The 16605-nt window shown below is 34.8% G+C and overlaps 1 protein-coding gene across 1 annotated transcript; it reads right to left on the bottom strand.

Annotated features, from left to right (window-relative positions):
• Nucleotides 1-15580: 15580 nt before the first annotated feature.
• LOC148766280 (uncharacterized) lies at nt 15581-16081 on the bottom strand. Its single transcript, XM_088827215.1, has 2 exons — nt 15800-16081; nt 15581-15703 (listed from the first exon to the last, which is right to left on the bottom strand). Exons 1-2 carry the CDS (start codon nt 16079-16081, stop codon nt 15581-15583), a joined length of 405 nt encoding a protein of 134 aa, XP_088683341.1.
• Between the last annotated feature and the right edge of the window lie 524 nt (nt 16082-16605).

Raw genomic sequence — 16605 nt, 5'->3', positions numbered from 1 at the left:
CTTATAGATAGTTTGGTTTCAATTATTGAGATCCACTAGTCCTGTGACTTGTACGTTGGAGCCCAAATTTGTATTATTACAGCCGCGGGTATATAGTCTAGTTTATGGAGTAGAAGAGTGTACGTATGTGTAAATCGAGTTAATTTTCTCTGCCAATACTTTTTAGGTCGCGCGAGCTGGTTGTGTATATGGGGGCTTGTGTAGTTAGATTTAGACATGTCATGTGGTTTATGGGCTACTGCACGATTGTGTAGCTTACTCGGTGCACATATATGAATACGAAAAATAAAAATTCATTAGTTTTATACACAACTTATTCTAATTACTATTTTTTAAAATTATAATAGTGTAAAAATATACATGACTTGCTTCCTAGGGATATAGTGGTAAATAGGGTTGGAAATTGGACGAATCAAATTGAAAATAGCACTTTGAAAATAAATCAAAAAAATTGAAAATTGTAATTTCGAAAATTGGAATAGAAAAAATTGTTCTAAAATCGGAAATTTTCTAACCGAATCTGCGAAATTCGAATTCCTTTCTTTTTGCATCTATAATATAAAAAAAAATTATAATTATATTGATATTATATATTTTTAATTTTTGGAAATTGAAAATTGGGTCGAAAATTGGAATCTAACATGTATTCCAATTTTCTTCCAAAAAAAATATACTCATATCATAATCGATAAATTCGGAAAAATTATTCCGGTTCCATCTCTAGAAGTAAAGCATATTACTTGAAATGCACATGTTTTGCTAAGCTCTCAAACTAAGCAATTGTTTGCTAAGTTCTTCTATCTATCTAAACTATTCTTTAATACTAGTTTGAAATGCCATATTTGTTTGTTAAACTATTTAACTAAGCTCTTGTTTGCTAAGTTATCCAACTAAACTATTTATATCTAAATGTCCCCTTAACATTATTTGAATTGTCGTATTTGTATGTTAAGTTATTTAACTAATATGTCGTTTGTTAAAATCAAAATGTGTAATGAAGAAAATTACGGTCACCCTCTTCAGGTAAGGTTATATAACGGAAAAAAAAAAAAAAAAAAAAAACTCTCATGTTTGGATAATTACAATCATCTCCCTCAATTATATATGTATTGTCTTACACATTCACTCTTATAGTGTCAAATTTACATGCTGAAAGAGGAGTTTTTTCATAAATCAATACAGAGTTGAGGATTTTTCGTATTTTGATCTTACCTCATGAGTGACCGTAATTTGCCCCCACATATAAATTTATGTACTGAAATATCAAATTAGACCATTTATTTCGAAAAAAAATTCAATATAAAAAGAGCTATTGTGTAAGTATTTTGGTGTTTGGTGTTTGTTTTTCAAATTATATAGAATGGCCTGTTTGAAATAAAATGTGACATTATTCAAGATTCTTTGGAAACTTGCTAACAACCAAAATGAGGTCACGGATTGCATCTTTATACATAGTATATATGAGCTGCATGCATAATAAATTATTAAGTACTCGTTTGGTTGTTAAGATAAAATTAATTAAGATCATAAGATTACATAATTTAATGAACTTTAATTGTATTATTATACATGCAATGTCTAATAAAAAAAATGTTTATAAGGTAAGATGAGGCATGATAACATATATTTACTGGTCGGCCCGACAAATTATTAAAGATATCGAATATCAAATAAAGTTCAATTAATGTCTAATCTTCCTAGCAAAACGAGACCTTAGTCGATGGTTGTTAACCTTTTCATTTTCTTCTCTTATTTTCTCTAAAATAAGTTATATTTGTTAAACATAATAAAAAAAATCCCTAAAAATAATTCAAAAGAAAATTTAATCCTTCAAATATGAGTTGACAATTAAATTATAACAAATGCATTATAAAATAAGCAAACATTAATTTATTTTTTAAATTCTTCTAAAATATATTCGAAACATTTAGACATCATTTTATTGTTAGTTTTTTTTTCTTTTTTTTTCTCCACATAAATGAGCATTAGTTTCAAATCCCAAAACATCTTTCCCCATAACAAAATAGAAATAAGCTTCATGATTTGGAATTCCTTTAGATATGTGTATTATAAAATATTGCATTATAAGACTTTATTTTTTTTCTTTACAAATAAATAAAAAATAGTTAAAATAAAATAAAAATATGCCTTTTGCTTGACGAAAACAGCCATTTGTTTTTCACATGTATTTCTAGGCACCGAGAGCCTAGACTGCCTAGTCCATCACAAGAATGTGATTATTGGAATAGTTTGACAGAAATAAATATTAAATATCTATAAATGTATATGTATTGCCATATTGGCATATATATATATATATATATATATATATATATATATATATATATATATATATATATATATATATATATATATATATATATATATATACCTGCAACCAACCATAAAGGTGCATTGGTTAAACTTATCAAATATTGCCACTTCTTATCAAATTATAAACCGTGAACAGTGTTTTAACACACCACTTTTTCTAACTCACTCCAGCAGTTGGTGATTTATATTTTAACACATCACTTCGAAACATCACTTTCCAAAGTATTTTTTTATAAATATTTATTATATTTCATATATTAGATTATAAAATAAAAAAAAAATGATTCTAATTTAAAAATGATAAGAACTTGTATTTCGATTAAACAATTATTGATTTTATTTTATTTGTTTGATTTTTTTATTTTTTTTTACATTTTTTTCCCTAGAAATTATTTATTGATTTAGTTGTAATATCTCTCAATTTTTATATGAAGAATTTGTAGTGTGTATTTTCTTTGTTGTTTGAATTGAATTCCCTAGAAAAAAAATTAATTTGAGATTTGGGAGTTTGTGCTGATCTATACTTCTCTCAGTCTCTGCGGGAATAATTTTAGCATTTCACTTTATTTTTGTCAAATTTGGCAAGCAAATCTGAAAATTTAGCTAGTGGTTCATATTTTAGCAGAGCTGTTGGAGCAAATTTTTTGGCCATTATTTGTCAAATTATCTAAAATTTAACATATAGAAGAGAGCTATTGAAGTTGCTCTTAGACTAATCATGTGTGATAACCTCCATCTAACAACCGTTGACTATAAAATTCGAAGCAGGGTCATCTCTTAGGAAAGTCTTTGGCATATATATTGATCCTTGGAATCTTTGTTCACAAACAAAATCTATCCACTGCAAATTAATTAAAATATTGGACATACGTCAATTTATGTCCCATCTTCATCACATGTGATTACAAAACGACGTGGTTCTGAAAACGAACCATGCAATTTGTCGCGAACGTTAATATTATGTTATGAGATGAACAACACATACTTTTTTCTTCTTTGACTATGGCTTTATTGAATTGGGGCTATTGTATTAAGTTTTGGATTGGAATAATAATAGAAATCCAATTTTCTATTTATGACAAATTAGATATATCACTTAAATAAGCTAAAAAAAATATTTTTTATTTGCAAACACTATAACTTATCTAAAGTTAATTTTGATAGTATTTGCAAATATCCCCAAATTTTTTAAATAAATATTTGTCCTCGGACTAACAAAGAATCTACTTTTTTAATTGTAAAAATGTTTTTACCACCACTCAGTGGCGAATTCAGAATTTTTTGCCAAGGGGTTCGAAATTGTAGAATAAAAAATTTAAATATCACTTTATAAAAATAGTGGACCAAAAATTTACAAATTACAAATTTTGGGTGAATTGTGAAAATATTTAAAGAGAAAAAAAGGTGAAAATGTTAGGATTTGAAAAAGAAGTCCGTTTTCGTGAGATGGGGACTCGTACCAACGACCTATTAGCAGATTTAGAATACCTTTACCACCTCAACCAACAACATTGTTTGTTAAATTACGTATAACAGTAATATTTGTCCATACTCAAGGGTGTGCAACTGCACACCCACCATAGGTGGATACGCCACTGATATAGATATCCAATTCATTTTTTTTTATTAGTACCTCACTCGAGCAATGCATGGGGATGAAATCTAAAATTTAAATATGTTATGCAAAACATCAACGAACTAAAGCACGTTGAGGATGTAAATCGAATACCTCAATGAATATTATATTTCTATGAATAAAAAGAGGATGTTAATGTTAATATTGATGTTAATGCTAATACAAATATACTAACGAAATAACAGTTTTTTAGGTATTTTAGCATTGTATTTTTTTAATATTACTTTTGGCCCCCTAAAGTTTTTATAAATATGTGTCTTAACCCGCAATTATTTTTGTTTCTTCTCCATAATCATTTATATATATATATATATATATATATATATATATATATATATATATATATATATATATATATATATATATATATATATATATAAATGGTTAAACCTTTTATTATTTTAAATAAAATTTATGAATATTTACTTATTTTTGAATTTTTTTATCGGTGACTTTAAAAAATAATATCAGACGATGCCATGAATCACCAAAATAGTAAGTGCAATACATTACTAGAATAATTTGAATTAATTTAATTTTTTTTATCATGCTTAAGATATGATAAAACCATAATATATATGTTATTTTAATTAAAAAATATTAATATAAACCTATTTTTACAATGTCTTGTGAACCTAAATTTTTTTTTTGAGCGCTGCCCTGAACCCTAAAATTTTAGTTGGCCCCCTCTACGTTTTGATTCTGGTTCTGCCACCGACCAATACTTGTTAGAGTATGTGACCAATAAGCCAACTAAGTGTTGTGTTTTCTCACGCTACTCGTAAATAATCTATTTCAAATTAATGATAAAATACCTTTTCGCATTCTATATCTCTTATCCCATGCAAGCAGCATAGATATAGTCCTAACGAGTTACTCTATTACTGTGAGTTGATCTAGTAGAATCGTGAGATAACTCAGCAATGTAATGTAACTGTTCAACCTTGTTCCTAGTCGATGAGTTACGCCAATAATGAGGATACCGGCCTTTCCCTTTTGAGACTAGCACTTAGTGTATGTGTACTGCGTCTCATCAGTCATCGGTGTTGTGACATCGGCATACTTGAGTGGGTGCTCATATTAGATGAGTTCACTGAACTCCCTCGCCTAGAAATCTATAAGTGGTTCCCATTCATCGAGTAATAGGTTTCTATGATATAGTTGTGCACCATTAGTCCTTAAGACCCAGACATCACCGTGACTTCACTAGAGGACCGACTGTATCGTGACCTGTCCCTGAGTCCCACCGCGGACCGCTCCATGGGCCAACGTTCGTGCAGTCCGAAATCTAGTGTGAAGTATGTGCATTGTAGTAGGGGATTCGAGCGCTTGAGTAGTCATGGATGTCCTGTGTGTTCTGTCGGTTTGTAATCCATGGAATCTCCGGCCGGAGTTGATAGTGGGGTGATTAGGGAAATGTGTTTCTCTAAGTCACACACGAACGGATTATAACACCTAGAACGTTCGCACGGTTATTGAACTTAATAAGAGATCTCGGTGGACCAATACCTCTAGTTCAATCGGGACATTTGCTGCGAAGGGATCGTACTGTACGTTAACTATATCACAAGGTTCTTGCATGCACTTCATTTGTATCTAGGGAATCATGATGCGTAGTTGCTAGACGCCAATCTTGATTCGTTGGGCACCGATTTGATCGGCGATTGAGTAAAATGAGTTTTACCCTAATCGGGACTCTTGGGAGGAGTTCGTATAAGAACAATGTGTTGTTCGAATCACAAAGAGTTGTGAGCCCACGGCTAGCTTACACCTGAACCATTCAGGGTCACACTTCTCGTGTAACATAGATCCTTGAAAAACAACAAGCACAGATTAATGTGTTAATCATTGCGTTAGTTGGATGTCAATATGATTGAATCTAAGATTCGTAATTGTGGATTACGAGTTGGAATAAACGGAGAGAAAGAGATATGCGGAAATTTAGTGAACTTTATAAATTGGGAAGTTTCCCGATTTAGCAGGTCCACTAAATTAGAAGTTTCCAATTTTGGAAATTGAAAATTTCAAAGAGGCACTCGTATCGACGAGGACTTTATGCTCGTCACAAATATAATTTTGTTATAATTTTGTGGACGATCATTTGTAAGAAACGAGGCCGACGAGGGGGTGGGCTTAATGGATCAAGCCCAATGACTTAAGCCCATGAGGGTTATGAACCCTAGTATAAATACAACTCATAAGATGAGTTGAGATAAGAATTTACAGCCCCAAACCCTAGCCGCATGAAGCACGGCCGTCCTCCGCCTCACGGCTGCAGCCCCGCCGCTGCACCGCCGTCGCGCCGACGCTCTGCCGTCGCTGCCGGTTTCTTCTCTTTTCTTCCTCGTCTTTATTCCCGTTGTTTTTCTAACTCTTTTGTATCTAGTGCTGCAGTTAGAGTGGGTCTAGTTGTACGAGGTGAAACCTAATTGGAGAGGAAGAACGCAACTCCACCACCGCCAGCCCCGCACGCGCCGTCGCCGTTGCCACGCGCCGCCGCCGCTACACCTCATATGCCGCCGTCGAGATCAGATCGGACCAGCTGTTGTTCGGTCGGTTTTTCGCAGCCTTGGAGTTGTTTAATAGCAGCTTGTACGTGTCTTAGTTTATAGATTTCGATTTGTCGAAATCTCACGCTTCAAGAGGTAAAATCGAAAACCCCTGCGAATTAATTCATAATTGGATTATGTGAACTAATTTGTGAGCATGACAATTATATGAAGAATGTATGTTTTCGATTTCATGATGTCGTATGCAAGCATGCTCGTCTTTGTTTTTCGTTTTATTTAATTTCGATTAAAACATGAAAAATTACCATGTGTATGGCAGAAGCGTTAAGGTACGTTCAATTAATTGATTTATGCATGTGATCGAACATTAAGTTCGATTAAATTTTTGTTTTCCGCTGCGTATACATGCATCGATCCCCAACAATACTAATACTAATGCTACTAATAATATTCATACTCATACTTAGTAACTTATAAAATAAAATAAAATAAATTAAATTTACACATGTATAACAGCAATAAGGATTAGATTGACACATTGCAAAAAAGGACACCATGTTACACAACTGCATCATGCGCTATTTTTTTCATCCTCGCTAATGTCCATCAATATCAATATCAATACCAATATCAATATTAATATCAATAACAATACCAATCATAATACTAATATCAATATTAATACAAATACTAATGCCAATACTAATGATAATGCTAATGTTAATGCTAATATTAATGCTAATGCTAATACTAATGCTAATGCTAAGTTTATTACTGATGCTAATTTTAATAATAATGCTAACACTAACTCTAACACTGACAATATGGTAGATTCTTACTCTACTTAGTTTTTGTTTGTTGCATATAGCATGATTAAATGTAATGTCTGTTTTTATGATTTGCGATGAATGTGGTGAATCCACATAAGGAATGTGGTTAAACCACGTATTTATACTTAAGTAGGATAGCGTCAATAAGTACTTAAATTCTGAGATTCAACCAACATATATATTTTTTTTGATGGAAAAATAGAGAATATTATTAGGCTATTTCCGTCAATTCCGATGGAAGAGAAGGTCCTTCAATACATGCATAGCTAAACCGAGTTGCAATGGAATGAGCCAAGGTATTAGACGAACATCTAACGAAACAAAAATAACAATTTTTAAAAAGACAAGCAAGGGAAAAAAAATCTTCAATAAACGTTCCGAACGGAAGAGAATTGTGTTCTTTTGTCATAAGCGCCGTGATCACTTGGAGATTGTCGCCTTCAACTACTACTTCCTCCCAACCCTTTTCCCTCGCAGCCATGATAGCCCTTAGAGCCGCATAGGCTTCGCCATCAACTACAGTCGGCCTGCCAAGGAATGTCTGAACATTCTACCAGACACAATCCCCTTTCCAATTCTGAGCAACAAGAGATGTAGCATAATAGTTTTCCCCTGCTAGAAATGCAGCGTCGATATTAATCTTGATAAAACCCTTGTCCGGCGGTTTCCGAGATGATGGATAATGTTGCTTGGGAATCAATGTAGATGGAATTTGGCTCTGCATGAAACACTCTAAATAGCTCTTGCACCAAGCTAAAACATCACCCATTCTCATAATCTCCTTACCTCGAATTTTCTAATTCCTAATCTCGAAAACTTTCCATATAATAATGATTGCTAAATTGTAAGGATCTTTATCCAGGTGTTGGTGCAGCGTACATATCCATTGCCATATGGATAGAGGTCGTTTAGTAGGACCTTGATTGAGAGGAGAACATTTCCAAATCACATGGGCTCATCGGCATTCCATCATCACATGAAGGCTCGATTCTGCATTAATCCCGCATCGCCAACATGTTGGGGCACTTGTGATTTTCCGCCGAGCCAATTCCAACTGCGTGGGAAGAATGTTCGAGCATAAGCGCCAAAGACAGATCTTAATCTTTGGTGGAATATTAATATTCCAGACTATTTTCCATTGAGCATTCACTACACCGCTGCTAGAAGCGCCTTTCGTTGACTGGTCGTTCCCCGTGGTGGTTTGGGTTGAGAGTACGTTGTGATAGCATGACTTCACCGAAAATTTTCCGTGATCGGTAAAGTGCCAAATCCACGTATCATTGATGTTAATGCTGCCAATTGGTACCGCTAGAATTCGGTCCCTATCAACTGGCCAAAAATACTTTTCGATGAGAGCAATCTTTCCAGGAATGAGAGAGTGGATCAATGAGGTCCGAAACCTTGTCCGGAAAGGGAGTGTGGCTGGGTCTTTTAGTGAAAACCCGTTGTTTCCCATTATCCGTCAACCATGGATCCATCCATATTGAGGTTGTTGAGCCATTTCCGATTCTTTTTCGAAGCCCAGAGTAAATATGATCGTTATCGGCCCAAATACTTCTCCAAGTTGTAGAGGGTCGTTGTCCATAATCAGCCGAGAAAAAATCTCCATTTGGAAAATATCTTGCTTTCATAATTCGCGATAGAAGAAGTCCCGGTTGTGTCATAATGCTTCATATATACTTGTTTCGCTACGAGAGCAATATTGAAACATCGCATGTCTCGAAACCCCATACCTCCCAACTCTTTGGCGAAGCATAATTTTTTCCATGAGACCAAAGCCATCTTTTGGTTGGAACCATTCCCCCACCAAAATCGTCGCACCGCTTTCTCAATGTCTTGAAGCAATCCTTGAGGCAATAAGAAACAACTCATGACATAGGTTGGAATAGCTTGTAGAACGGCCTTAATCAACACCTTTTTCCAGCCTTTGACAAATATTTCTCACCCCATCCTCGATTCGAATATAGCTAAAAATTATTTCTAGTGGTTCCCATAGTCGCCGGCATGCCCAAGTATTTTTCATGACGAACCACCAGCTCAAAATTTAGGATATTGTGTATAGTTGCTTTCTTTTCCTCACAAGTTGATGGACAAAAGCTAATTGTGGATTTATCATAATTGTGGATTTCATGACCTGAGGTCCGTGCATATTTACCCAAGATGTAATTAAAAAAATATATAACTTGTTCATCGAAGGATATAGTTAGTATCATCAGTAGAATTTATTCCATATTTTAGAAAGAATATCAAAAGAAACTGCAAATCAGAGAAAAAGAATTAATTTAAACACGATGATTAAAATATATTCCAGACTATAGATAACATTTTAAAATTACATATTAATCTATATATATTAGTTACATAATAAAATTATAATTATATAAAATTAAAAATGATTCTATATAAATATGGCATAACTTAGTAAATATACATCGAATAATATTTCAATCATTATCAAATTATATACTCGATGTTTATTTGTAGGGATTAGTTCCACTTTTGCACCCTTTCATATTAGTTCGACAAAATATTATTAACAATAGTAAAGTGTAAAATTAACAAATTCGTCCAGTAAAGGATATGGGCAAAATAACATTAAAACATAGACATTGCGAACATGAAAAAAACATAAATGCAAATAAATATAATAACGGTTTAAATAAGATAATAGCTATTTATAATAGGGTAATTTCTACTTTCCTCTTTACTTTGCCTCAATACCACTTTACCCCCCATCTACTCTCGATTGCATCGTTTTTCCCCCCATCCCCCGTCTCAATACGGCCTTCGCCGTTAGTTTTCAGACCTTTGACATTAACATTGTTTGATCTAAGTCTGGAAATTATAAAAAAACATCTCACCCAGTTTAAATATTTATTAGAAAAAATTGTGGCTGGGGTCGTGGATTATGTTTTCTCGTTGTCTTTATTTTTTTATTATTTTATTTTTCTTTTGGTTTTATACTAATTATTTAAACTGGAAGAGATGGCGTTTTTGTAATTTTAGAGCTTAGATCAAATGGTGTTAAGGTCAAACGTCTGAAAACCAACGGCAAGGGCCACATTGAGACAATTTTTCAAGTACATGGGGGCAAATCGATGCAATCAAAATTAGAAGGGAATAAAATGATACCGAGCCAAAGTACAAGAAAGGAAAGTGAAATGTACTCTTTATAATAATATATAGCACTCTTCCGGTAAGGACATAAGCAAAAGTTTGCAATTTCCCTTTTAAGGATATTGACGAATAAGAATTCAACCACATCTAATATGATTAGGATACTTGCATATGTCCGCATGGGTATAGCTCAACTGGTTGTGGAAGTGGTAAGTTGGTACAAGGTCCTACGTCAAATCCTGGCAGCTGCAGTGTGTGAATTTCAACTCCAATGAGAGTTGGTTCCTTATGGACACCAGGTCCGGTTCCGCTACCTAAACGGACCGTTGAGTCACCATGATTTACATTGCTCCATCAAATACTTGTCGGACCAAGAGATGGGGGCCCTAAGGGCGAGGAATTTCGCCTCTTGGTACAAGGATACTTTACATATTTGGTAGTTAAGATTTAAAAAACAACCAATATTATAATAAGATCTTATTTGTATGTGTTAATAAAGTAAAATAATGAAATTTAAAAACTTAATTCGAAAATTATTTATAATTATATTTTAATGCTCAACTACTATTCCAACAAAATCAAATAAAAAGAGAAACATATTGGAGTATACTAAATAAACGCATAAATGCACCAAATTATGCAATGTAAGGAAAGATACATTATACAACTATATTGTAATATAATTTTGCTTTAGATGATAATTAATACTTACCAAGAGATCTATAAAAAATATATAAAAAATAATGCATAACAAAATTTCAAGTTTTAAGTAAAAGAAACAAAAATGTTATAGTGGAAAAGAAAAAAAAAATAGCTGCAAGGCGTGAACATAAACACTCTAGCGAGTACGTATTAATTAATGTGCAAAATACAAAATAGATGTTATGCATGAATATAATAGGAAATATATATTTATTAATGTATACAATACAAAATTGTAGTACGTATTACCAAACATTCCCTTAAAATGTTATGGTAAAAAACCCAATTCCACCAAATTTCGCATAGTCAAATTATGACTCACAAATTTTACAAAATTTAATAGATCAACAAAACTGAAAGAAAAACAAAATAGCAATGTGGGTATCAAAACATGGCACCGGTCAACAAAGTCGCATGTACCAATCTTATATAACATATGAATATCAGAATAGCAAAGAGCTAAAAACGTTATGAAAAGTTAAAAACTACAAAATTAATAGGTCAACATAATATTTTTTTTATTAAAAATATAAAAAATAAAATAACATAGGCAAATAACACGGTCCGATGAGTTTCTCGACTCTGATATATTAATTCCTTGCAATGACTGTAAATGTTAATATCTTCTTTATTTGAAATAGGCTTTTCGCTATATCATGTATATTGTATTTGGTCATATCTACAAAAAAATTTGAACACCGTATCGATGCAGCATGTGCCGTGGGATCAAAATTGGATTCCTGAACAATATCAGCGAGGAACACAATACTAATATTTTGCGTCGTATAAGAGTTGGTCAAACAATTGGTGGAGAAAACTTGTATTTACATTCTCATTATAATTTGTCTTATATAATACAAGGATGAGACTATCTAAGGAAATAAATCAAATTGATTGTGAATCAATTTACAAGGAGAAAGATCTGGAATGAAATAACGTAAATCATGGAATGCCTGATTCTATGTTGATTCCTTTATACGACCCCTCAAAATTAATGTTCCATCAGCAACATTGATTTTGCTACGCAACTTTTGAAAACGAGAACGTGTGCTACACGCAAACGACCTCGTTTAACAAAATCCGAACAAAGTGAAGATCAATAGCTATATGTTTCGTCCTGGAGTGCATAACTGGGTTGAGACTTAGTTGAGTTGCACCAACATTATCACAAAGCAACAACGGAGTCTCGTGAAGCTTGATACCAAGTTCATTTAGAAAAGATTTAATCCAAGCCATGTCAGAGGCAGCAGTGGCAAGAGCTCGATACTCCGCTTCGGTGGATGAACGTGCAACACCTTTTTTCTTACGAGTGCGCCAACTAATCGGATTGTTACCAAAAATATAATATACGCAGTAGTTGACTTGCGGTCGTCTAGATTACCTCCCCAATCGGCATTGGAGAAACCACGAAGGATTGGATTAATTTGTCGTCGCAAAAGAAGACCAAAATGAATGGTATGTTTTACATAACGTAAGAGCCTTTTAACTTGCTGCCAATGGGAAACCGTAGGCTGATGCATGAATTGAGCAAGACGGTTGACAGCAAATCCAATGTATGGGTGTGTAAGAGACAAATATTGAAGAGATCCAATGGTCCGACGATATTCAGTGGCATCACTGCTTGGAGTGCCGTCATTAAGAAGTCGTTTGGTGGTTACCGACATAGGTGTGTGAACCTCTTTCGCTCCTGCCATCTTCAATCTGCTAAGGAGATCATGAACATATCAATTTTGAGAGAGAAACAAACCTTGCTTTACCGGTATCACTTCTACTCCGAGAAAGTAATGCAAATCACTCAATTCTTTTAGGGAGATTTGACACCCAACGACTTCACAACCTTTTGCAAGAACTGAGTGTTGTTTCCTGTTAGGATCAAGTCATCAACATAGACCAAAATATAGAAGAGAATGCCGTCACGATTGTAGATAAACAGTGAATGGTCTGACTTTGAATTGAAAAATCCCAATTCTAATAAACCGGACGTAATCCATTGTACCAAGCTCTCGGCGCCTGTTTAAGACCATAAATAGATTTTTGAAGAGCACAAACATACTGAGGATGAGAAGAATCAACAAAGCCTATTGGTTGTTGCATAAAGACTTGCTCAATAAGCTGGCCATGCAAAAATGCATTATTTACGTCGATTTGGTGGAGCGACCAACCATTTGAGAGATCCAAAGATAAGATTAGCCGAATGGTTGTGGGTTTTATTACCGGGCTGAATGTTTTGGTGTAGTCCACACCGCGGGGTTGATTGAACCCTTTCGTGACGAGACGTGCCTTGAATCTGTCCACAATACCATCTGGGTGACGTTTAACACGGAAGACCCACTTGCAGCCAACAATATTACAACCTGGAGGTTTTGGAACAAGTTTCCAAGTGCCATGGGAAACCAAGGCCGTAAACTCATCGGCCATAGCTTTGCGCCATTTGGAGTCCTTAAGTGCTTGAGAGGCACATGTTGGTTCCAAAGGCGATGCAAGAGGATACTTAGTGGTTACGGATAATTGTTTCGGACAAAAAATATTATTTCGAGCTCTAGTTATCATTTGGTGAGATCGCTGAGTGGCTACAGGTGCAGGAATTGTCGGTAAAGAATGCTCAATTGTAGGTAAAGATTGAGAAGTACAAGGAGCAGCCATACCTGGATCACAAATCAGAGTGACGGTGGTAGGAGTGTCATGCCCAATAGGTGTGTTAGTGGAGCCATCCGAAGAGCCAAGGCGAACAGAAGGCACTGGAGAAGGCAATGTGGCATTCATAGGGGAAGGAGCACGAGTTATTACTTTGACTTGACCAGGTTTATTTTTTAAGGGAAACAAGTATTCATCAAAGGTAACGTGTCGTGAAAGATATAATTTACCCGTTTGAAGATCCAAACATTTGAAAGCATGTTGAGTAAGTGAGTACTCGAGGAAAACACAAGGTTGAGACTTTGGTTGGAGCTTGTTTGTTCGGTAAGGAACAAGCCAAGGGTAACATTGACAGGCAAAAGTCTGCAACTTGTGATAATCGGGGGTACGATTAACGAGTGCTTCAAAAGGGCTTTTTCGTGCGAGCAAAGGAGTGGGGTGATGATTGATGAGGTACACCGCAGTGGTTAGAGCATACGTCCAGTAAATAGAAGGGACCGAGGCATGATGGAGAAGCGTCATCCCTGTTTCAACAATGTGACGATGACGACGCTCAACTGTACCATTTTGTTGAGGTGTGTGTGGGGCGGTGGTGTAATGGCTGATACCACGGCTAGTGAGAAAGGACCGAATTTTAATAAATTCACCACCATTATCGGAAAACAAGTTTCTTATTTTGCACAGAACCTGATTTTCGACTATGTTGGTAAATTTGACAAATATGGAGTAAATGTCGGATTTGTGGTGTAAGGGATAAAGACAACAATACTTTGTGAACTGATCAACGAGTAAAATATAATATTTGTAGCCATCAATAGAAGAAACTGGTGAGGGTCCCCACACATCCGCATATAAAAATTCGAAAGGTGCAGTACTCTTAAGAGAAGTTGAACTGAAAGGTAGTTTATGTGATTTATTGCATTGACAAGAAATACAAGATAATGTATACTCGGAAGAAACAACAGGTAAGGCATGACTTCGAAGTAATGACGAAAAAATATTTTGAGATGGATGCCCCAAATGATGCCAGAGGTTAAAAGTTACCCGAGTTCCAACTAAGCGAATTTGATTTGCTTGAGGTGATGACTATGGAAAAGCTACAGGATATACACCATTCTCACACCTACCGCGCATAAGCATTGCCCCCGTCCTCCGATCCTTCACAAGGTAAAAGAAAGGGTGAAACTCAATGATAACATTGTTATCAAGGGTAAATTTATGAACAGAAATTAGATTTTTGTGAATAAGCGGCAAATGTAATGTTTCTTTTAATGTAAGAGTGTGAGATGGAGAAGGAAGGGTTGTGGAACCAATGTGAGCAATTTTTAAACTTGTACCATCTCCAAGAACCACCTCATCTTGTCCCTCATATTCGGAATGAATATAGAGATTTGCCAAGTCAGACGTAATGTTGTGAGAAGTCGCTGAATCAAGAAGCCATTTGCCATTTGATGGTGTTGTCGAGGTAGCACAATTTGCAGCAGGATGTGACTGAAGTTTGAAACATGTTTTTGCAGTGTTTCCAGGCTTATCACAGATTTGACAAACAACAGGTGATTTCCTTGGTCCAGATTTGTTGGTGAAACCTTGTTTAGAGCGAGATCGGTTGTTCTGGAAACGAGTATTAGATGGTTTCCGTTGAGAATAATTTGTCGTGACGACAAGAGCGGAAGCCTTGTTCTCCATTCGTTTGACGTAATTTTCATGACCAATGAGCAGATCATGCAATTCCGCAAAAAAGAGAGAAATTTTGCGGGTGCAAATGGGTGCGACTATATCTCTAAAGTCCGAACCAAGACCATTAAGCATGTAAAGTTTCAATCATCGTCGGAAACTGGTGCATCAATAAGAGAAAGTTCATCGGCAGTCACCTTGACTGCGTGAAGAAACTCAGACACCGTGCCAAAACCCTGTTGAATAAGGGTTAGATCCTCCTTCAACTGTATAATCCGAGCCCGAGATTTGCTTGCAAACAAACGGGCTAGATGTTGTCAAGCATCACGACTGGTAGTGGTCATTGTGATGAGAGGCATCACGGTTTCAGAAACCGATGAGAAGATGGCATTGAGTAGCAACTGGTCTTGTCTATACCCATGTGCATAGTGAGCCAAATCACCAGCGGAGGACTTCTCAGTGGGTGTGGAAGGACACGGAAGGGTTCCATCCAAGTATCCCATGAGATCATAACCAACTAAGATGGTTGTGAATATTGCATGCCAAGAAGGGTAATTTGATGTTGTAAGTTTGACGGGAAGTTGGCTTGAGGTGTTAATGGTAATGAGAGGCAAGTCAGAAGAAGAGCTGGTGGTTATAGGCATATTCCCGAAAAAAAGAGGATCGTTATTCTCGTAAGAGAAAAACCTACTGATACCATATAAGAGTTGGTCAAACAATTGGTGGAGAAAACTAGTATTTACATTCTCATTATAATTTGTCTTATATAATACAAGGATGAGACTATCTAAGGAAATAAATCAAATTGATTGTGAAACAATTTACAAAGAGAAAGATCTAGAATGAGATAACGTAAATCATGGAATGCCTGATTCTATGCTGATTCCTTTATAAGTTGGACCGAAGCTAAATTCCTTTTTATTTTGTTTGATTTGTTGACCGATTAACGTAATAATATTACTGTCTAGTATTGTAATATTACTGTAAACACAATAATATTTTTGTGGTTGATGGTAATATTTTTGTCATTACAATAATATTATTGTAGTTAACAATAATATTACTGTTAACCACATCAGTATTAATTATTTTGACTTTTTATTATATTTGCCTTTGTGGAACGGTTAATATATTAATATTACCCTGTTACACAATAATAGAGATTTTT

The sequence above is a fragment of the Erythranthe guttata genome, chromosome 12 (genome assembly GCF_056151865.1).
Source record: "Erythranthe guttata isolate IM_541 chromosome 12, IM_541, whole genome shotgun sequence".
Lineage (NCBI taxonomy): Eukaryota > Viridiplantae > Streptophyta > Magnoliopsida > Lamiales > Phrymaceae > Erythranthe > Erythranthe guttata.
Note: the sequence above shows the minus strand (reverse complement) of the source record. Positions and strands in the feature narration are given on the sequence as shown.

Coding starts and splice junctions, on each gene's coding strand:
- LOC148766280 (XM_088827215.1), bottom strand. CDS start 16,081: ATGCCTATAACCACCAGCTCTTCTTCTGACTTGCCTCTCATTACCATT. Junction 15,704..15,799: donor TCTCATCGGTTTCTGAAACC/GTGATGCCTCTC, acceptor CGGATTATACAG/TTGAAGGAGGATCTAACCCT.